Here is a 24,688-nt window from a genome sequence, read left to right as displayed (position 1 = left end):
TTTGCACAATTTTTCTAATTCAATAATCTAACTTGTGCACATTACAAAATAAATCAACTAATGCTCGTACGCACACTGTACAATAAATTGACACGTGCACACACACACATCACACTGATGTCAAAATAATATCAATCGCCATAATACAGCCACAAAAAATATTGTGAGATCGGTCCACACGCCATGACTCAATCCACCATCCGTGCGACACCTATTTCATTACCCTTGCACTGTGCAACACCTAAATTGGTACCCTTGCACACCTCATCACCTAAACTCATAAACATAAACCACGTCAGTAGTAACAATCAATTGACATCACATCAATCAATCCTAACGTGTTCATGATGAGAAATAGGCATCATAAAAAATATATACAAATTTAAATGACCATGATTATTATTCGAATAACATGGGTCATAACAGTCCTCCGTGTTGGAAATCAACTGTCCTCAGTTGCGTAATCAATGAGTGGATGGCTTCATGGCACAAGTGGAGGACAAGATCATCACATCAAACAATTTCTGAAAATAAAACCAAACAAGTGAATGCATGTAAAAGGGATCTAAGTGTCCCATACCACAGAGGTACCTTCTACATACAAACACTCATTGGTGAAAGATAGAAGACATAGATACGTCTGGGGTAGGTATGTAAAACCAATCTAATGTCCCATACCATAGATTAATTCCACACGACACTACCTTAAGAATAGAAGTTTGAGACGGAGTAGCTAATTCCCTCTGAAACTTTCATTCCGACATAACTTTTCTCTATCCTCAAAATCAGACTACAAGTCTTATTCCAAAAATGAATTAGGTCGAAATGGAAATTCTTATCAACTTAGAATTGAAAAATAATCACTTACATTACTGTCAATAACTTGATGAATTCTGGGGATTTGTTCTTGATCTTCATCTTGTAATTGTCTCACTAAATTCTCGGGATTTTTTTTATCTTAATCTTGATGGTCTCGAGAGTTATTTTTTTAAATCTTAATCTTAATCTTGTAATTGTCTGACTAAATTTCAAAAATTATAATCTTTGAATAGGTTTATGATTCTTGAATTTGTGAATCTTTACTTGTAAACAATGAAATCTAAAGGGGATCTTGATCTTAAGCTTAATCTTAAACTTGAAATCAAAACTTGAATAAAGATGGACATCTTCCACCCTAATTGATAGCAAGAACTTGATATACTAGTAATGAATCTTGGCTTAGATTAAAAATACTTGAATGGACGAAAATTGAGAGATTAGTCTTTAATTAATCATAATTACAATTCTTGAATAAATCTTGTTCTTAAGGGGTTTAAATTTTGTGGTTGACTTAGAGCAATTCTTGGTCTTAGAAAGAATCTTGTACTTGGATAGATCTTAAACTAGAACAATTGAAAATTTAGACAAAACTTTACTTGAATTGGTATAAACTTCGTAATTGTGATTGGTATACAACTTAAGCTTGGTTTCTAGTCACTTGAGAGCTATTTCTTTAGTTTTCTCATCATCACTAAATTCGATGGCAAAGCAATTGATAACTTGAATCAAAGACTTGCTTGGTTCTTGAATCTTCAAATTGGTCTTAATCTTCTATGAGATGTCTAGCAATCATTTTTACTTGAATTTTTGAAAGTAGATCTTGAAGATAACTTTTACTAATCTTGTCTCGATCTTTCTAGTTAGGTCACTGTATCTAAAATTCTTTTCAGGAGCTAAAGTTTTCTAACTAGGTCTAGAAGAAAAGAATATTCAGAAAACAGATACAAAAGCAAACAAGAAATTGTGTACAATAAATAATTTTTAACACATCCCTCCACCTTTGGTTAGTGTGTCGAGTGCGTTAACCTCTTCGATGTCAAGCATGTCCTTTTGTGCAATTTGGTTCTTCTTTCTACTTGGGCAAGATTTAGCATAATGTCCCAACATCTCACACCTGAAACACTTGACAATAGGCAGCTTGGATACAATGTCATTGGTCAGGCTATGCATGTCAGATGCTTCCACAATTTGAACTTTCTTCTTAATATATTTGTTTATTCTAGATAGACGTCGTTCAATCTTTCTTTGAAATTTGTCCCGATGCTCTCGTTCTTGATTCAAAAGAATATAGAGAGAATCAAGCTGTTCCTGAATAGTACGATAATGTTGCGGATATTCACCCATTTCCTGACAATTAAAAAGAATAGAAAAAATTTAAAACAAGAGAAAAGATAGGGTTTCTTATCTCGTATGGAATGTCGAACTAGATGTGAGTCCTGCCAAGTTAGCTCAATACACAAATGCATAGATTTTTCAAGAAATAATCCATGTACTCTTTAAAATAAGCTTGAATAATTAAAGCTTCAATCACTTGTGCAAAATTAAAGTAACTTTACTAAATCATCATTGTTAGTTCATCCTCATGGTCGACTCGTGAAAAAGCTTACATAAAGATCATATTACACAAAGCTTATTTTTTACAAAAAAAAACTTAACAAAGCTTTATAATAAAAGCTTTTTCAAGCATTTTTCAGCCTGAAACTATGAGCTCAACTAACCCAAATTTAGAGAAGAGCTCAGCTAACCCAAATTTAGAGAGAAGAGGTGATATATTTATAGATATGGTCCTCTTTTTTTTTTTAAACTAAGCTTATATCAAAGCTTTATACTAAGCTTTATCTCATAAAGCTTTTAATATTAAATTTATCAGGCTTATTAAAAAGCTTCTGAAAACTTTATTATAGAACTTGTAACCTGGCACGCTAAACGCTGGAGGGTAAAAAGTAAATAGCTCACTAAAGAATTCACAGCATCTAATAAAAAAAAAGAAATAAACATTTTAAGCTTATAGCTAATATAATTGGGGTCTGAAAAATTTCCTCCCCCCTTGAATTCACAGCTCACGGCATCGCCGGTTGGATGGAGAGAAGAAATTCAGGAAATTCAGCGCCTCCTATTTGCGCAACCGGCCTGAAAATTCCTCATCTCCCTTAATTCGCAGCTCCCCGCCGGGTATGAAGGAGGGAGAGAGAGATTAAAAAAATCAATTGAAAATTTATATATATATATATTTTAAAATCTATGAAGCTGCCCTTCAGAATGCGCAGGGTGCAGGCCGTCGGGGCCGGATGGAGAGAGAAGCGCGGGGTCTAAAAAATTCCTCCCCCCCTCTGAATTCGCAGCGCACGTAGCCGGGGTATGAAGGAGGGAGAGAGAAAAAATCAATTTCAGAATTTTTTTTTCTCTCAGAGAGCTTATTTCTCTATAAATTAGCTCTTGGTGAATTATACACCGTCCATTATAGATTGCTTCCTCTCTCAATGGTTTAGCAATTGGAAAGCTAAGCAGGATTGACTATCAATTTTGAAACCCATCCATACAGACAGATCACAAAGAGGTCAAGAATTTAGCAAAACCGCTTTTCAATTTTGAGAGAGGTTTTATGGTTTCTAAGAATGGTTTACCACCTTTATTTTATCCTTTGGGCAATAGGTTGATGGAGATTGATTACCCAATGGTCAAAAACAAGCTTTATTTCATCCATACATAAACATAAATCCCTAAACGTGTTCTTCTTCAATTTAAATTCAAGAAAATTACCAAAAATTACCAAAATCACCTCTGTTTTTGTCTCTTTCACCTCTTTTGACCGCCTTCAAGAAAATTAAATTACACCAAAGCTCTGATACCACTGCAACCGGACCTTTAATTTTCTTGAAGAGAATAATCAAAAGACTCATAAAAATTATATCAAATATCAAAACAACCACTTGAATGAAATTAAAAATTAAAGCACATATCAAAACATAGAGCAAGAGAAAGAAATACATCACCATCAACACAAGGCAACTACTTGAATGAAATTAAAAATTAAAGCACATATCAAAACATAGAGCAAGAGAAAGAAATACATCACCATCAACACAAGGCAACACAAGACTGGGTGCAATCTTCCCCCCCCCCCAACATGAGTGGCTTCTTCTCGCGTGGGTATTTTTATATATTCCAAAAAGTAGGCTTTAAGCCAAAAATAAAGTACACATCCATATTTGGACTTTGCTATTTAATTAGCCTTTGTCCTCAATTAACCTTTGTCCTCAAACCTTCTAAGGTTTGCACAATTTTTCTAATTCAATAATCTAACTTGTGCACATATGCACATTACAAAATAAATCAACTAATGCTCGTACGCACATTGTACAATAAATTGACGCGTGCACACACACACATCACACTGATGTCAAAATAATATCAATCGCCATAATACAGCCACAAAAAATATTGTGAGATCGGTCCACACGCCATGACTCAATCCACCATCCGTGCGACACCTAAATCGGTACCCTCGCACTGTGCAACACCTAAATCGGTACCCTTGCACACCTCATCACCTAAACTCATAAACATAAACCACGTCAGTAGTAACAATCAATTGACATCACATCAATCAATCCTAACGTGTTCATGATGAGAAATAGGCATCATAAAAAATATATACAAATTTAAATGACCATGATTATTATTCGAATAACATGGGTCATAACATAAACTTCACCCTTAACTCTTTGCATGAATCTTATCTGGGTTTCAATACTTCAATTTGGGCTTTCTTTGAGAGGTAATGTAACCCATCTTACCTATCAAGAGCCTGTTAGCTTACTATTGTAGGAGGACCATTCTAAAAAGAATGCCTCTGAGAGTTCTAGCAGTGATTTGGCTCTCATAACCAAGGATAAAGGTGAGAAATAAAGCTTTATATGGTTTGAAACAAGCTGCTAGGGGCTTGTTTACAAGAAGATTCATACCTATTTGGTTGGACATGGATTTCAAATAGAAAGCACTTCATATGTGAAAAGGACAAGCAAGATTTTCTTGTTGTCATTCTCTATGTAGACGACATGCTAGTAACATGCACCAATGAGGTTTTCATTACAGCTTTCAAGGTTATCCTTGCCTCAAATTTTTTGAGATGTGAGATCTTGGTCTTTTGCACTACTACTTGGGTATAGTCATTAGGTAGTCAAAGTACATTAAGGCATTGCTTAAGAGGTTCAATATGGAAAGTTGCAAACCAATCTCTACACCAATGGAGCCTAGTGTAAAGCTTAGTCTCTGTAGGATGTCGGGGAAGCATTCGACATAACCACTTATGATCAAGCTATTGGATGCGTGATCTATTTGTGCAACTCACAATCGGGCATCTAGTATTGTGTGTCACAGCTTTCAAAGTTCATGCATTGCCAGACACTAAGCATTCGAGACAATTAAACATACTTGCCCAGGCACTAAGTTCATGCATTACCTGGGTACTAAGCACTAAGCATTGGCAAAAGCAGTTAAGCTATGTGCCTTTATAGGTGAAAAGGAAAACCCATACTTTAACTGAATGTAGAAAGTATTTGCACTTGTTGTCAACTATTAGCATATTGGAGCTATTGGAGCTATCTTCTTTTCACGCACTTCGTTTATCAATTGTCTTTTTTTTAGCATAGTGGGACTTCTTCTTTTTGCACAATTTGTTTTATCAATTGTCTTGTTGGAGAGCAAATTGACACACAAATGGCTAGTAATGAGCTTAACTAATGCCTTGTAAATCCAAAATCAACCAAGCTGAATGATTAGGAGAATTTCATCCCGGAGGGTTTACACTGTGTGGCATGTGCATGCCTTATATTTGGACACGAGAATTTATTGTGGTGGTGTTTTAGTGACACAGGGGTGACGTCAATATTATGGCCATTGTTTTCTAGAACTATTTGGTTTGTGTACGTGCAGGCTGCGTCACGCTGGCGAAGGGGGAGACGTCATGGTAAGGCATTTTGACCTTTGCTGAGTTCCGGATCACATACACCACGTACACACACACACACACACACACACACACACACCTATATATATGGCCTTGGGTAAGCTGTCCTTCCATTCGTTTTCGCTCTGCTATTTAGGTTTCTTGCTGCTCATGATAGCGCTGCCAGCCCTCCTCCTCACGCGCCCCCTCCTCCTCCTCCTCCTCCACCAACAGCACATCAGCAGTAAGGCTATCATCACCACCACCCCACATATCCATCGCCTTTTGTCTCCCCCTCCCCCTCCCCCTCCTCATCACCATCAGAACCAGCAGCGATCCACCCTCACCATGGCCGCGTCCCCCTTCACAAACCCCCGCTCCGTCGTCAAGAAGCTGCTCTCCAAGGAGCAGCCCGAGGGCGACGGCGCCATCGTCCGCCGCAGCATTGGCAGGTAAGCAATTCTTAGTTCTTATATATATATTCTTCATATGCAAGCACCTTTGATGGCGTGGCTTTGCTGCTGCTCCCTTCGCTTTGAAGCAATTGGACCCTTTCCTTCTGTGCAGGCCCGAATTGAAGCAATTGGACCCTTTCCTTCTGCTGGACGAATTCTCAGGTACCCTTTCCATGCTGCCCTACCCCGATGGTTATTTATTCATTATTGAAGTGTAGACACATTCATTACTGCCCTGCACAGCAGCCAAGCAAAAACTCGAAAGGATGGTGCCATTTATTCGCGTACGAGATATGCACACAGAGTGCCATATGCCTATGCTAGGGAGGCCTGTGGCAGAGCTCTGGGGAGATCTGGTGGTATGGGACACAAGGGTCTGGGCGCTGCGTGGGCCAAACTCTAGGCTCAGATGAGGGACTTGGCTATATCTATGCACATAGGGACAGTTGAGATCTTGAGGATAAACACACAGGCGGGGGTTAAGGCGTCCCTAGCTCTGAGGATGATAGTACATATTAATAGCAGTTCTGTATGAATATCTCTTGAAGTTTTGGATTCTCACTTCAATAGACCAACATGGCACAAAAGTAGAACCCTACTTCTTTTACAAAAATGAAAGAAAACTTCCAAGAGCCAAGCTGCACAGCCTTGAACAAGAACGGCTTAAAAGCAGTTCTTTTTTTCATAACTCAATGCAAAATGAGTTGCTATGCAGCCATGGTGGAAGCAGTCTTGCAGTTCGAATCGTGAACTCCTGAAGCAGGAAAAAACAGATCAAGCTCACCTATGCAATTGAGCTCATTATGATAGTGTAAAGCTACAGTGCCTGAAGGCTTCAGATAGTCAACAATTCAGGTTTTCAATTATGGTTGGCTTCCTTTCTGTAAGGTCAAAATCTAGTCATCCAATATTGCCATGGTCCTTATGTCAATGCTCCGCTCGGGAGCCATAGGTACACGGGCGCCCCAGAAACTTGTTTGGTAATGTCCCATGACCGTGGTCTTTTGAACTTCCATTTTCAGGGCAAGTGTGTAAAGGCCCTGACTGTGCTCCTTTTTAAACTTTTTGGGGTGACCATGCACACTGTCTCATCCGCTACTTTCCCTTGTCTGCCAATGTGGCCTCCCCTGTTTCACTCAACTGCATTGCTCAGTTTATTCTGAGTCGTAGGCAACTTGCCTAATGTTTATTTAACCATAGAAAATTCATATTAATGTTCTTTCCTTGGAAGAGAGATCTTTGAGTAGTGATGTACTGTTTTTTTTTGGTTGCTGACACCAGTTGCCACTATATTTTTTTTTTTTGTGCAGTCTCTGCTCCAGCTGGGTTTCCGGACCATCCGCACAGAGGTATTCTACCTGAACATGCTGTGGAAGCTCATCATAAAGTTTGGCACCATATGGTGCCGAGCAACTTCTGGTGTCTTTTTTTTTCAAGGATGTTTTGGTGACATTTTTTGAGACTGTGTATGGTTTTGATTACAGGTTTTGAGACAGTCACATACATGCTTGAGGTGCTACTCTATTTTTCAACTCTGCAACTTGTGTTCTTTTCTTTTTCATTTTGGATAACCTAGGTTCATTTCATCTGCGTCTCTTGACCTTCATTTCATCTGCGTCTCTTGACCTTCATTTCAATGTCGCTTACAGGGCGCCTTTACTCACCAAGATTTTGCTGGTCATAAGGGTACCATCAAGCCTGGGGATCTGCAGGTGCTCTCTCTCTCTCTCTCTCTCTCTCTCTCTCTCTCTCTCTCTCTCTCTCACGTTCCATGGGGGCTAGCCTCGTTCCAAGCACTCCCAAGCTCTGGGAAGTAGCACTCTTGACCTCAAGATCGGGTCCCATTCGACCAAAGCATCCAACTACACAGCCGGACCTTAGGACTCTCTCTCTCTCGCGTTCCATGGGGACTAGCCTCGTTCCAATCGCACTCTCAAGCTATGGGAAGTAGCATTCTTGACCTTAAGGTCAGGTCCCATACCACCAAAGCATCCAACTACACAGCTAGACCTTAGGACTAAGTCAGACCTACAGGTGTAATTGTCATAGCTGAAAGCCTTATACATGCGCGTGACTCATTGTGAAAGAACAATAATATTTATTCGTTGGAAGGTGGTCTGTTTTGTTGTTTGAGGCTGGTATTGTCCAGACTCGAGTATAGTTTGTTTTGCGACAATAAGATTGGTTGCTATATTTCTGTGTCACCTTGGAACTCAACCAATGTTGCTTTGCTTTGGCAGTGGATGACAGCAGGTCGAGGAATAGTGCACTGTGAGATGCCTGCAAAAAAAGGGACACAACATGGCTTGCAACTCTGGGTGAACCTTTCTTCCAAGGATAAAATGTATGTTTTGGACACAATGATCCATAACCTTGTATAGTTTTCTTTAAACTATATTTACATGCATTTATTCTTCTGATGGCAGGATTGAACCAAACTACCAAGAACTAGAGGACAAGGACATTCCCAAAGTGCAAAAGAATGGCGTGAGTGTCTCTGTTATTGCAGGAGAGGCTATGGGCATTAAGTCGCCTGTATATACAAGGACTCCTACCATGTATTTAGACTTCAAGCTTGAGCCTGGGGCGGTTTTGCATCAAGCTATTCCGGAAGGTTGGAATGCATTTGCCTATATTTTAGAAGGTGAATCATGTTTTGGGTCTCCAGATGTTGCTGCCATTGGGGCGCACCACACAGTCCAATTGGGAATGGGTGACAGTGTCAGTGTGTGGAACAAGTCAAAAGGACTGTGTCGGTTTGTTCTTATTGGGGGTGAACCATTGAATGAACCAGTTGTTCAATATGGACCATTCGTCATGAACACTAGGGAACAGGTAATGCAGGCTATTCAAGATTATCAAAATGGAAGGAATGGGTTTGAGAGAGCCCGTGGGTGGCAGTCTGATCCTGTTGCTCTTGAGTGAACATGAAGGTGCTTACAACAGGGTGCTTAAGGGCTGTGATTAAGGCCCGCTGTGTCACATTGGTATTAGAGCATTCTTTACTCGCTTATTGACCCATATCTCTGATACTTCTCAATAAACATAGTGAGATCTGCATAGCTTGAAAAATCTTGTACCTCATTTGTATTCCCCCCCCCCCCCCCCCCCCCCCAAAAAAAAAAAAAAAATATAATACACCTTGTAGTTACAGGTGTTTTGTGAGTTTTTTATGAGAATGTATTTCCTCTTTTTTTTTGGGGGGAGGGAATTTCTAGCTAAAGATCCAATCTACACCATCTGTTTTGCAAGATAGATATTTGAAAGCTGCTGCGTTCAGAAATGTGTGCTGATCTCCTTACATTCACAAGATATTAATCTCTGTAAGGGCCTGCCTTCTTCGCTCTGAGAGAGAGAGAGAGAGAGAGAGATTTTCCTTCCATTGGCTGTTAGACTAAAAATGAGAATGATTACTCAGTCCTGCCTTTTACAAATAAAACGTCCTCCATTTTTGGTGAGCAGTATTTTACAGAAGCCATGCTCGAATCCGGTCATGACCGCCCGCCCTTCCTCAACTCAAGATGAACATCATGTTCCAAGGAGGCATGCATGACTCTTGATGATCTAAAAACGTTAAATTTACATCCCATGCTCATCTTCTCCTTTGAGCTTATCATCGTCTTGAGAGGATTAACATTTCAGCACTTAACTGAAGATGCTTGGAGAGACCATAATGTGAGAAAATGAGAAGTAATGAAGGAAGGTATGTCGAGACAAAAAAGCTGACGGTCCGAGAGAGAAGGAAAGAAAGAGAGAGATTATATAAATGCTTGCAGAGGCTAAATATGACTCATGGGGCCAAATACATACACTAAGATTGTTAAAGCCATAAACATGGTTAGTGTCAATAGAGAAAGAAACTAAACATAAACTCTTAATTAGGTTTAAACTTGAGGTGATTGATCATGCTTAGGTACGTACATCTAATTAAAGACTTATGGACTACTAGTATAGGGCTAAAAAAGTCCTTGATGAGGGCCCGTACATCTTGAAAAAAAGCCCACTTAGCATACAAGGGAGAGCCCTTGCATCTTGGAAGATTGCCCACTTTGCAAGACCCCACCTTGCAAGCTCCTCAAACCTTGGCCAATTTCACTACCTTTTGCTTCAATTCTATGGGGTTGCGCTCTTCTGTGAAAGCCTGACTCTCGAAGTTGAATTGTTCCAAGCCCGAGTGTGGAACAAGAAGCCGATGGAGTGAGTAGGAGCATGAATACGAGAAGTCATAGAACGAGAAAATCAAGACGTTGAGTGTACTCGCATAACTTGCAGGTTGAAGTGGACCTAAGACCGAAAAGATAGGTGTGAAGGCCGAGAAGAAACACATTCAACGACACATCAAACACACCGAAAACACAAAAGAAGCAGAAACTCGGATTGAAGCAGCTGAAGGAGTACTCCAAGATAGGATCCCGTGTTTAATGATTGTAACCAACCATAGGAAGACGCGTGGTAAGCATATTGCCGAGATTCTAGAAGGGTATATAAACCTTGCAAACTTTGTAAAGGGGGTTTTGAAAGGTTTTGAAAAGTGGAATATTCATTGGTTAGCAGGCTGACTAGTAAGTCTTTTGGTTGATTGTAATACGATCATCATTGTAAGAATCTATCAATCAAATGTACGGTAACTCCTTTTATGAATATAACTCCTTTTATGAATATAATGTCGTCTTTTTGATCATAGTTTGATTGTATATTGTGGAGAGAGAGAGAGAGAGAGAGAGAGAGAGAGAGAGAGAGATAATTTTATTAACGCCTTCAAAAGACCACTAGACAAAAAGGTGTTACAAAGTATCCAAGTGTTACACTGATCCTAGTAAAATAAAAAAATGAAACAATGGAAAAAGACTACTAGCTACAAATACAAATAGCATCCTCAGAAGGAATGCATCATCAGGAATACAATAGCACGATGACCAAAGGTCCAAGGAACATCATCCTCAGGAACTGTGTGAAGGGCATCAATGTCGAGATGTCCTGTGTGGGCATGTCTGTATCGCCATAGCACCTCTTAAACTTGGAGCTAATGGGCGGAGCACCTATGCGGCCCAGTAGGTCTTGGGTGCCTAGCTCACCGCATCTGAACCGCTTGGTCGATCGTAACCTCACGAAAATTGTTGGAATTAGGGTTAGGGTTGCAACAATGCACACACACAAGATAGAGAAGCTTGAGAGCATATAAACTCTTTAGATTAGAATGAACAAATGTGTGCCAGATACAAAGATAAGTACACACCCCAAAATGAGTAGATAAGAGGGTGTACATACGCATGGGGGAAAAAACCTCCTAGTGAGGGAAAAAGTGCCTCGGCGGTCCTAAGTGTGTTCACACACATCACTACCATATAATACTACAAATCCCCCCTGGAGTGATGATGTGAACATGTATAGGGTATGGCTGATCAATCCTGAAAAGGAAGTAAGTCCAAAGCTTTGAAAAGCTTCAAACTTTTCACGACGAGAAAGAGCCTTCGTGAATAAATCTGCCATGTTGTCATGTGTAGGCACATAGACGAAGCTGATCTCTGCCTGCAGAGAGTCTTTCCCTGACATAGTGGTAATGCATCTCAATGCGCTCTGGCTGTTAGTGAAAATCATCTAGAACTACACACATCACTACCATATAATACTACAAATCCCCCCTAGAGTGATGATGTGAACATGTATAGGGTATGGCTGATCAATCCTGAAAAGGAAGTAAGCCCAAAGCTTCGAAAAGCTTCAAACTTTTCACGATGAGAAAGAGCCTTCGTGAATAAATCTGCCATGTTGTCATGTGTAGGCACATAGACTAAGCTGATCTCTGCCTGCAGAGAGTCTTTCCCTGACATAGTGGTAATGCATCTTAATGCGCTTAGGGCGAGCATGAAACATTGGGTTCCTTGCAACTGCTAATGCGCTCTGGCTGTTAGTGAAAATCGTAGTTCTAGACGACTGTCCAACACCCAAATCAGCCCATAAGACGTCTGAGCCACATACACTTAACTGTAGCTGTAAAAGCTTCCCTGTACTTAGCTTCACAACTGGAAGTGGCCACTGTAGGCTGCTTCTTGTTGAGCCATGATATACATGAATCACCAAGAAGGCGAAAACAAAACCCACTAGTGGACACTCGTGTGTCATAACATCCAACCCAATCAGAATCACTGAAAGCATGTAGCTGTGACTCGCCCCTCTTTGGATAAAATAATCCAAAATACTGAGTGCCCTGTAAATAGCGGAAAACCCGCTTAACAGCCTGCCAATGCTTCGTACCTAGGATATGCATAAATCAGCTCAACTGTGAGACCGCATACTGTATATCTAGCCTCGTGTTGCACACATAAAGAAGGGATCCAACAGCCTGCTAATACAAACTAGCATCAAAAGAGTCTCCTGCATCTTGAAGACTAAGTCGAGTATCTGTCTCTATAGGTGTAGCCACAAGTTTACGGTCTTCAAGATTAAACCTCTTCAATAGCTTTTGTATATATTTAGACTGCAGCGCATAACAATGCCATCATTGTGCTGCATAAACTGAATCTCCAAATTTTAACTTGTAAACCCACTTCGTACCAATGGCCTTCTTGCCATGAGGTAGATCTGTCAAATACCAGGTGTCATTCTTGAGTATAGAGTTATACTCATCCTACATAACATGCATCCCCAATGATCATCATCCTGTGCTTCCTCAAAGGAAACAGGTTCCTCCTCATTACATAAAGTAGAAATGAGAACATGATCCACATGAGAATAATCTGCATGATGAGAACCCGCACGAGTTTTGCTAGGTAAAGGAGCTGCCAACTTGCTATTCCCTGAATGTTTGCACAAGCCATTTTGGCATACGCCTAGATTCTTTTATGGCTGTTCTCTCCTCATCCACTACATTCTCAATAATTGTCTCATCAACAGGCTGATTTGAGGCTGATTTTACACCTGTAAAGGCTGAGTTTCAGCACTTGGTTGAGCATTCAATTGCTCTACATATATATGGCTGCCCTCCATTAAACAAAGGTAGGAGTGAATCAAACATGTCCTGTGAGCATACATTCTGCTGTTTTTTGCATGAAAGCATGGGTTGAACTGAGTTTTTGACAAAAACAACATCTCTACTTGCCAAAATCCGCTTGGAGTCGGATGGTAGAATCTATATGCCTTGCTTTCTGAACTGTATCCCACAAATATGCATTTAACTGCCTTATCATCAAGCTTACTGCGCTGTTTTTGCTCAGGCACAAGAGCATAAGAAAGACAACCAAAAACATGCAAATGAGCTTCCTACCATGCCAAGCTTCATAGGAGTTTTAGACTGCAAGGCCTTGGTAGGGCATTTGTTCAACACATAGTTTGCGCACGTAGTTACCTCTAACCAAAAACCATGAGGTAAATCTTGGGCTTTCACCATACATTGTGCCATCTCCATGAGAGACATGTTCTTCCTCTCAGCCACACTATTTTGCTGAGGTGTGCATGGCACTGTACATTGATGCCTTATGCCTTTTTCAGCCATATATGCATGAAATTCCTTGGACATATACTACCCCCCCTCGATTTGAACGAAGGGTGCCAACTTTACATTCACATGCATTTTCAGCCACCATGGATACAAAGTGCCTAAAGCACATAAAAACCTCTAATTTCTGCTTTAATGGATACACCTAGCTATATCATCAATAAAAGTGACGAAGTAGAGATATCCCCCAATAGATGGTGTCCTCATAGGACCACATGCATCACTATGTATAAGCTCTGATTTCTTAACACCTCTCACAGATCCATCCTTTGGAAATGATGTCCGATGCATTTTACCAAGAATACATTCCTCACATATATGCCTAGCAGGGGTCTCAAGAGTTGGCAACTCAGACACCATATCATGCCTTTGAAGGCGTAACAAACTACCATAATTCAAATGGCCAAATCGTGCATGCCATGATTTTGCATCACTCATAGCACGAGTCGTAGAGACTGAGCAAGCATCATGCTGTAACTTCTCAAATACATCCATCTTGTATAGGCCATGAAACAAGGTACTTGAGGCAATGATAGAATAATCATGCTGTAACTTCTCAAATACATCCATCTTGTATAGGCCATGAAACAAGGTACTTGAGGCAATGATAGAATAATCATCATTTCTATCCTGAACTGTACATATGTCATCCACAAATTTCACCATCAAGCGTGATAAGACTAAGGCTAAAACTGACAGCAAGTTCTTCTTAATGCCTGGCACATATAAACTTTAGAAAGAGTAAATGCGCGGCCATTTGCAGCAGTACAAGATATGAGGAACCATTTGCACATGTGATGGTTCCTACACTTGGGGGGGACAGATTCTAGAGATGAGAACAAATTTTTTTGTGAAGTAATGTGCTTGCGAGCACCACTGTCAAAGTACCAAGCATCTGATTCTACCATTGACATGCATACATCATGAACATAAGGATCATAACTGCAATGTACAGTCCATGCCCAATTATCTTGAGCAAAACTTGCAGATTCCTTCTTCTTTGCACTTGGTGCAGATGCATCCACCATAGCCATGCCCGATTTTTTCTTTTTCTCCTTCTCTAGCCTTTTCTTGCACTTATTTATGTAGTGCCCTAGTTTCCTGCAATAGTGACACTTTCCCTTCTTTTTAGGCTTATCACCTTCTTTCTCTGCATCCTTACCTGAGGATTCTGATTTTGGCTTATAGCCACCATGCGAAGAAGCTTTACCATTACCTTTCTGACTGGCAACAAAAGCTTGGTCACCAACTCGCATAACAGATCTGTATTGCCTAGACTGCTCTTCTTGCAAGACTCTTCTTGCAAGAGTACGGAAACCAGCTCATCAAATGTAAGGGCATTTGGATTTCCCTTCATCATGAGTCTAAGGGTAGAGGCAAAACTCTGATAAGAAACTGGCAATGCATCGAGAACTATGGGCACCAATGTACTATCAGGATATATCTCATCCACACTAGCAAGCTGCTCCTTAAAATCTTTGACCTTGGTCAAGAAGCTGTCCGTTGAGTCTCCCTCATTCATGTGCTCAGCTCCAACTATTTGTGTAGATATGTAACACGTGCTTCATTGTGCACCTGGTATAATGTAGCAAGTGCATCCCATGCTTGTTTTGAAGTACATGATCGAATATGAGGAATAATGCTTCGCTTCACAGAAAGTGCAAGCAATGCATGTGTAGGTGCATCTCTCCCATCCCATCTTGTTTGATCAGCAGCCAAACATGCTTTCCCACATAAAAAGCATGTCAATGCAAGGTCATTAGATGTTTTACATTCAGATGTATGGAGCAACCAAGATTGCAATAATTGCAGGTTGTAGGTATTATGTTACATTCATCATTGATGATCACACTAGGAAAGTGTGGGTTTATTTCATGAAGGAGAAAAGTGATGTGTTTGCTCACTTTTGGATATTTAAAGTCTTGGTCGAGAAGGAAAAAGGCATACAAATAAAATTCATAAGATCAGATGCCGGGGAAAATTATTTCTCCAATAAGTTCAGTGATTTCTAGAGAAAGCAGGGAATTAAGAGACAATTTACATGCAGGTACACTCCATAACAAAATGGTATTGTAGAAAGAAAAAACAAGCACATTGCTGAAGTGACACATGCCTTGATGTCTAGAAAGAATATGCCATATTATTTTTGGGCAAAAGCAGTAGAAACTCTTGTGTTCATTGTGAAGAGGTATGACACATGAACAGAAGTTTATAGACATAAAACCGGATGTATCTCACTTAAAAGCGTTTGGGTGTATTGCATATGTGCATGTTCCTAATAATGAAGTGAGAGAAAAGTTGGATCCAAAGGCACAGAAATGCATCTTCATTGGTTATGCTTTGGAGTAGAAAGGTTATAGATGTTTTTTAACCCTACCATCCATGAGATGTGAGTAAGTATAGATGTTGTCTTTGATGAGATGAGTAGCTAGTATGCACCAATAGTGTGAAGGCAACAAAAGATGCAGATGTAAGAAGCATTGATGCTGCACCACATGTAGAGCAACAATTACAAGTTCTTAGTGGACCTAGAGAGTTCTCTAGCAGTGGATATAATGTTAGTCCATGGTTAGGAAAGTTAAGGATAGATGTAGGTACACATGTATCATGCAAAGGGAAGGAAAAGGTAGATCAACTTTTTGTGCCTGATCTTTCAGTGTGGCTCTGAGTAGAGCCTTGATGAGGAGATTGACATTCCATCTGTGGTTACTCCTAGTGTAAGGAGAACTAGGGTTGTTTTGAGGACACTTGGCAGTGATCCAGGTGTACGTAGGTCTACGAGGCTTAGGTTCCCTATTGATAGGTTGAGATATGATGGATATACAACCCATCATTATGCTTACATGGTTAAAGCAATGCAGGAGTGGGAGCCCACTTTTTTTGAGCAAGCACTTGGAAATAAAAAATAGGAAGATACCATGAATGAGGAGATGGTAGCATTGGATGCAAATGCAACATGGGAGTTAGTGCCTTTTTCTAAGGAAAAGAAGGCAATTGGATGTAAGTGGGTGTATAAGGTTAAGCATAACACAGATGGTTGATTGAGTAGGTATAAGGAAAGATTGGTTTCCAAGGGCTATGCGTAACCCTCTAGCATTGACTATGAAGAGACATTTAGCCTAGTTGTTGCAAGAATGAAAACTATGAGAGCTGCCATTATTATGGCTATAACAAAGGGTTGGTCTTTACATAAAATGGATGTAAGAATGCCTTCTTGCAAAAGAAGAAGTATACATGATGCAGCCCCACCACATTATGAGAGTGATGCACACCCAGATTTTGTGTGCAGGCTATGCAAAGCCCTATATGGCTTGAAGAAGGCACCTAGAGCATGGTCAAACAAGATTGGGGAGTATTTTGTTACCATTGGATTTTAGATATCCAATGTAGTGTTTCCACTTTATGTGAAAAAAATAAATAGAGGGATCATGCTATTAGTCATTTATGTGGATGACTTGATTATCACTAGTGATAGTGATGCTGGCATACAACATGATGTCAAGAGGATTTTTAAGCAGAAGTTTCACATGAAGGATTTGGGTGATCTACTTTATTTCTTGGGCATAGAGGTGGTGAGATCAGCTCATGGCATTTTGAAATTATAGAGGTAGTATGGCTTGGACACGTTGTCCAAGTATGGTATGACATGCTGTAAGCCTATTTCAGTGCCATTAGTGCAGAACACAAAGCTTTCCACAGATATAGGTGAGATTTTGGAGGATCCCACTACAAACATGCACATAATGGGAAGCTTGATCTACATGACCATCACTAGGCTAGACTTGAGCTATGTTGTTGAACTTGTGAGTCAATTTATGCAGGCCCCTAGGAAGCCATACTTAGATGTGGCTAGATGGATTCTCAATTACATAAATTTAACAGTTGATTATGAACTTTTCTATGAGTTTGGTAGAGAGATACAACTACATGGGTACAAATGCCGATTGGGTTGGTAGTGTCATGACAGGAGGTCTACCAGTGGTTTTATGTTTTCATTTTGAGAGTGCTGTTATGAGTTGGAGCAGTGACAAACATCCAACAGTTGCTATGTCAAGTACAGAGGCATATTATAGGGGTGCTGCTATGGTAGCTTGGTGATATGGGTGAGTCTTTGGATAGGGTAGTTATCATTTATTATGACTACATTAGTAGTAAACCATAGGCTAGTAACCCAGTATACCATGCTAGAACGAAGCACGTTGAGGTGCATTATGACTTTGTGAGGGAACCAATATTTTATCAGATGATGTAGATGTGGTATATCTTAGCATAGAGGATCAGGTGGCTCACATCGAAGGCATTGGGCACAGAGAAGCTCCACAAGTTGAGGAGCTTACTTGGAGTACAGTGTGTGGAGTTGAGCTCGAGGGGGAGTGTTGAGATATTAAGCTCAACTAGTGCTGCAGACATTGATGAGCCACCTGGGTGATAGCTGCCACACTTATACCACTGGCATGGTTGGTGAGGCTATGGTAATATGCCACCATAGTGGACGACATGCTGTGTGATAGCCACTTTGGAGTACTAGAGTTATGTCATAGTTATAGCACTAGCTCATATAATCGAGTTCACTCTATGGACCGACCATTGTATGTTATGTAGGAGAGTACTTTCCCTTATCGTACATGTACTCTTATCTTTTTAGTTATATGGCTATAGAGAAGAGAAGAAGATAGAAGAAAATTCAGGCATCCATCTCTCTCGTCTTTCTCTCTTGTGTGTGTATTTTTTCTTGCAAGGAACTCAAGCTCTCCCTCTCCCTCACATTCTCTTTAACATAAAGGCCTTTGAATGTTGTGGGCAAGCCTATGAGACATAGATAAGGATGAGCGGGAGAACTGTTTTCCTCAAACATTGTTGAAAAAGGCTCAGAAGTGGTATTACTAGTATCCTCCTAAAAGGATTCCATTATATGACCTACAGAGGAGGCAACCTTTCTTGAAAAGGTATAGAGAGACTTGTAGTGATAACTTGCTATGTAAGTTGGAAAAAGTACAACAAGGAGTTTTGTCACAGTGAGGGAATTTATGGAGAAAATCAAAGACCAATCTAGACAGTTAACTTATCCTCCTACCGAATAGAACTTGATATCTTGGTTCTTGAATTGGTTAAAGAGTAAGAAACTGCAGGAGCCCAAATGTTTTCATCTAACTAGGGGACTAGTAGAACTATTAGAAAGAGCACTGAAGGTAGAAAGCAATTCATGTCATAAGAACAAGGGGTATGAAACAAATAGTCAAAGAGTAGTTTAGAAGAGAAGAAGAAAAAGAAGGGAAAGAAAAATGATACCTTGGAAAGCAAGAGGAACCAGAGAGAGAGTGAAATAGATATTGAGATCACTAGGAATAAGAAAGGCCAAGAGGCTAAAGTGGAATGAAGATCGAAAGAAATCACTAAACAAATGAAGGACTTGATGCACAAAATAATGAATTCTCGCAGAAAGGAGGTATGGTGCAATAAGTGCAAAAGTTCAGGATAGTCGATAGAGGATTATATCATGTGTAATGTGATAAACCAGGCCACCTAGCAAAGGTCTATTGCAGCTCAATCAAGGATGAGGACAATAAGGCAACATATTTAAGAATTGTCACAAGAGAAATAGTAGAAAATAAAGGGACATGAAGAGGTGGAAAAAGAGTCATCAGAGCGTGGATGAGCTGTGACACCTATGGAAGGACATTTTGCAAGGGATTGTCTAGAAAAGGCAGAAGCAAGTGATAAAGGGCCAGGAGTGCACCTAGTAATTTAAGAAATCCAAGAGACAAAAGTCAAAGTAATCACTTGGGCAATGGTAATAATGATCGAGAGAGCCGAGTCATCCCAAAGGGAGGAACATAAAGTCAAATGGGTTGCCAAAAAGAGAGCAGTAGCAAAAATCACCAAGGGATTACAAAAAGAAGAAGCCAAAATAAGGCTACCTTATGCTTCTCCAAGGAGGGAGGAGGCAAATGAACTGGTATAGAAAGCTACCTTCTTGCGCATCTGCAAAATAAGTCTACCTTGTGCCTCCTCCCTTCTCTCCAAGGAGGGAAGAGGTAAATGAACATGTATAGCAAGCTATCAAGCAACCATGACCAAGGGGAGTTCCTTGTAACTTTTCGAGGAGGGAGAACATTCAAGGACTTCAAGATCAAGAGCCAAAATTGAATTATTCCCAAGTAGGGGAATAAGTTCAATGGAAGAAAGATCCAATATAAGAGGGAAGGAAGTTAATGAAGCAAGACATTCACCAAAAATAAGAAGAGAGGAAGGGTCACTCGACACCTTTAAAAGTAGGACAAGAGAGTTATTAAGAGAAGTTGCCATGGTAAAGTGAAATGGGAACAAGAAAGGAATCTTGCTACTAAAAGAAAAGTTGTTGAGGCTTATAGGGACAAGAAAGTAGTTTACAAGAGAAAGAGAGTTGGGGGAAGAAAGAGAGTTGGGGGAAGAAAAGAAAAACCAGGAACATAAATTTGGATCCCCAGAAATGAGGCATGGATCCCTAAAAATCTAGAAACAGTAACAAGACCAATAGTGGCCACAAGAAACAAAGAAGCAGCAATAGAAATAGAAAGTAAGAGCATGATCAAACTAGGAAACAAAGGATGGGAGAAATGGATCAAGGAAGAAAAGAAGCAATAATCAAGAAAAGTCTCAAAAATAACAAAAGGAAGCCGAAAAACCAATTAAAAGGAGTTGAGAAACAAGAAATAGAAAAGTTGAATGAAGAACATACTACAATAGTAAAGGAAAGAGGAAGAAACCAAAGGAGTTCCGAGAAGGAAATATAAGGAACGAAAATTGAGTAAAAAATTCACATATAGAGAAAACCAAAGAAATCAAGAGTTGGGAAGGATACAGCAATTCTTGAATTACCTTGGCAGAAATCTGGAGACAAAGGGTCATAAATAAGGAGAGAGAAACACTTTTAACCAAGTACCTTCAAGTCCAAGGACATGAGGTAAGGAATGGCACCCAGAACTCAAAGAAATTAGAACAATTAGAATGAGTAGCATTGAAATCTCATTAGAAGAAGCAAGGTTATTGAATGAGTAAAAAGGAGAAAACATGGGCACAAAGAAAACAAAGACAAAACAAATGGAGGTGGAACCACCTCTAACAGAAAAATAGGAGGAAGGGGTCCAAATAGAAATGAGGAAGTATGGGAACAATTCAAAAGGCTCAAACTCACCATCACTCTCAAGGAGCTAATCAAAATGGCTCCGATTTGTCTAGACTATTTTGCTAGATTAAAGGGTTCTCAACTACAAGAAAAGCAAACTAGGAAAGATAGGCAAGAAATCTTGAGATGGAGGGGAGGCATCAATAATGATAGAATGAAAGCTACCAAGTGATCTTGAGATTTTTCTAGCAGGACAACACTATGCGCTTAGACAAGATGATGCAGTCACCACAATTCAAGTTAGATATAGAGGGAAAGAAGGGGAAGGCATCTAAAATTGATGGTGGAGGACCAAGAGTAAATATCATCAATGGACAGACTCGCATGCTTTTGAAACTAAAGGAAATGAAGAAGGTATTGTTTAAAATCAAAATGGTTGATCTTAGACAATGGTGGAATCCCTGATGCTAGAAAGTTAGCATTGAAGTTATGGAGTTTAACATAACCTTTATAGTATTAGATATGGGTACCTCATAAACGATGCTACTAGGCAAGCCGTGGCTCTAAATAACGAAAATATGGCATAACTGGGACAAAAGTCTCTTAACAATACAACTACAAAGGAGTCTCAATTACAAATCCCACCAAATCACAAGGAAGTCAGGACACCAAGGTCCAAGTAGAAGGAAGAGAAAAGCTAGAGGAGGACATTGAAGAAAAGCTAATGCAAACATAAATTTACCTTGTGCGAGAGATATTGATTTGTAGATGGCAGCAACAGATATAAAATAGCATGAAGAATAGAAGAAGATGTACCTTAAGAGATTTCAATAATCAATTCAAGGGGAAAGACAAGTGAAGAAAAAGACTAGGAAGGAAGCTTGAGAAAAAAAGCATGGGTGTAGTACCAAGCAATCAAGCAACTTGAGAATTAAATTTGAGTTCTAAGAAAGAGCCAAAAACAATAATTGTGAATACAAATTTTGAAAAAGAAATGAGAAATTTGTTTCAAGACTTCAAAGGTATCTTTGCTTGTTGTTGGGAACACACATACCTCAATGGTGAAGACCCCAAGGTGTGCCAACACTAAATTCCTTTAAAAGCTGACGGTAGGCCAGTAAGAGTGCAATGCTACCAAATGAATCCTAACTATGGTAAGAAGGTGAAGGAAAAGAAATAATCTCCTCAAATAAGAGTTTATCTAAGAAGTATCTAGTAGTGAATGGCTATTTCCTATAGTTATAGTGTTCAAATGCCGAGATCAACACGAGCTGAAACTCATGATGTGCCTGGGTGACCATTCGACCTTTACACCACTAGTGCGTTTGGTGCTAACACAATGGATCTTCACCAGTGATTCTATAGCTAGACTACACCTCCCTAGTCTAACTAGATTATGGCATAATTATCTTGCCACTCACCTACTTAGCGTGTTCACATTATGGATGCTTGTATATCGTACTATAGTACTTATGTTGGTTTTCAATTATCTTTTATAGACCTCTTTTGAGAGAGAAACAAGAATAAGATGATTTCAGCCTTTCATCTTTGTGTGTGTCTTATCCATTGTTGTGTGAGCATGTGTGTGTGCTTGAAAGAGCTCAAGCTCTCTCTCCTTCCCCAATATTTTCATGGTATCAGCAGATCCTGGTTCAAGCTAAGGATTTGAGCAGTAAGAAAAGAAAGCTTTGAAGGCAAAGGAAATGGTACATGGGTAAGAGCATCATCATCTTCTCTTCCTCTGCTTGTTTTGGTACAACAACCCATGGGTAGCTCTCGGAGCTATACATCTCTGATTGAGGAGCTATCTTCACAAATGTGGAAGTACTTGAATGGTGCAAGGTACATTATTTTACAATTTTACAGCTAGATTTACATTTTGGGCATGTTTTGCCCTCCACTTAGCCAATTGCAAGGTGTTTTTGAGCACTTATGGTGGGGAAGTTCTAGTTTGGAATTATCTCTATTCAAAGTCTGTTTATTGCAATGTAATATTGCATTTTGGGTGTCCATAAAGTGATTGCACATGTATTACTTATTATGGGTGTACGTACATGTACTATAGTCACGTGTTGTGACATATATGTTGTGTACAAGTACCACTATAAGAGTTACCAATAACAAATAATGTTGTGTTGCAGGTTGCATATATAAATTGTCTATCTATAGATTTCTAGTTGCAGCAAAGATGTTTGACAACATCAATCAAATTTTCAGAGAGGAGCTTGATAAGAAAAACTTTCATGCATGGAAGTCCGAAATGACCAATTTCCTAATGGGGGGAAAAGAATTTTGGGACTATGTTGAAGGAGACAATGAGGAGCCGCTGGAATTTCCTGAAGAGAACGCTACTCCAACAGAGGGATAAAGGCATTCAAAGGTTGGAACCAGGGTGCAAGGGAAGTTATGTATTGGCTTTCACTTAGTGTGAGACACTATGATAGGGAATATATGGAATGCCAAAACTCCAACAATTGCATGGCAAAACTTAGTGAAGATGTTCTAGACAAACACAAAGGCAAGGAAGTTGCTAAAAATAGGAGCTGCATACAATGGAGAAGAAGAACATGTCCATTAATGAGTATGAATTAAAGATCAAGGGTATTGATGAATCCCTTGGATCTATTAATGCCTCAGTGTGGAAGACGATAACTTGGTGAGCGTCTATTTGAGTGGGCTTGGCAAATAATAAAAGCCATTCAAGTCCTCTATTGTTGTAAGAGAGAATGTTCCCAACTTTTGGGATTTGGTGTCTATATGTTAATCACAAAAGAGAAATAGATTGAGCCTATGCTGTTCTTTTGAGAGATCTTTAGCACAAATTCTTGAGCCTCAAGACAAAAATCAAAATAATCCCTCCTAAGAGATTAATCCCAATTTTAAGTCCGTGCTTTTAAAGACAATGTGTGCCATTTGACTGTATAAAAGACAATGTGTGCCATTTGACTGTATAAAAGACTATAGTCTTGATATAAACCGATAAGGACTACACATATATTGAGATGTGTGGAGTTACAAAGTAGAAATTAGAGGGATTATGAATAGTCATAAAGCATGTAAATATCCAAGAGAAGATCATTTACCTTTTTCTTATTCAAGACTTTCTAGGTACTCATGTACAAGATCTTATGATAAAGGTCAAATTCATGCATGTGATTACGGGCCCCCAATAAAGCATCCACACTTGTGCTAGTTGATTCCCCACTCGTACCCATGAATGAACATGACACTCAATACCTTGGGCACGTCAACATGTGGGATGTAATACAATCGGCCTATCTCTTTTTTTGCAAAATATGGTCACTTTGTAACATGCTTAAATACACATGCTTACTGTATTTTGAAAGATTGTGTGGACCAATGCAAGCATATGTAGAAATAGGTATCAAATTCAAGGCACCTTTTTAAATGTAAGAGAGAACAAGAGAAAACTTCCCATTTTTGTATGGTATGTGATTAAAACAAAGAAATTATTAACTTACTAGGTAAATGTGAAACCAATCAACAAAAGCAATTTTAATTGGCAAAGATTCATATGAGGTATTTCAACTTTGTTTGTGTGTCACTACCCTATGTCCTTGGGTGGTACTATCTCATATCACAACCTAGTGTATTTAATACTTTTTCCACCTAGAACCTATTTTCTATGTTACCTAGAATAACTTTCACTTTTAACATGCTGGTTGTTATTATAAACTCCACCCTTTTTCACCTTTTCTAAAGAAAAACTCTACTCACCTTTCTTTTAGAAAAGAAAGATATTTACCCAACACTAGTGCCATAACAATGTATGTAAACTTTCTAACTATGTAAATTAGAATACTCTTTATAAGCTATATCATTATTCTTTTTTAGATTGCATACCT

General features: G+C 39.4%; 1 protein-coding gene across 1 annotated transcript; it reads left to right on the top strand.

The window, feature by feature from the left end:
- The first annotated feature begins 5,853 nt into the window (after positions 1-5,853).
- Positions 5,854-9,505, top strand: LOC147622954 (pirin-like protein). Its single transcript, XM_086822565.1, has 7 exons — positions 5,854-6,219; positions 6,335-6,384; positions 7,533-7,571; positions 7,707-7,735; positions 7,872-7,934; positions 8,463-8,566; positions 8,649-9,505. The coding sequence occupies exons 1-7, from the start codon at positions 5,876-5,878 to the stop codon at positions 9,145-9,147; spliced, it is 1,128 nt and encodes a 375-aa protein (XP_086678691.1). The 5' UTR covers positions 5,854-5,875; the 3' UTR covers positions 9,148-9,505.
- Positions 9,506-24,688: the final 15,183 nt, after the last annotated feature.

This window comes from Cibotium barometz, chromosome 28 (assembly GCF_041138505.1).
Source record: "Cibotium barometz isolate CiBa-2024 chromosome 28, ASM4113850v1, whole genome shotgun sequence".
NCBI classification, from domain to species: domain Eukaryota; kingdom Viridiplantae; phylum Streptophyta; class Polypodiopsida; order Cyatheales; family Cibotiaceae; genus Cibotium; species Cibotium barometz.
Note: the sequence above shows the minus strand (reverse complement) of the source record. Positions and strands in the feature narration are given on the sequence as shown.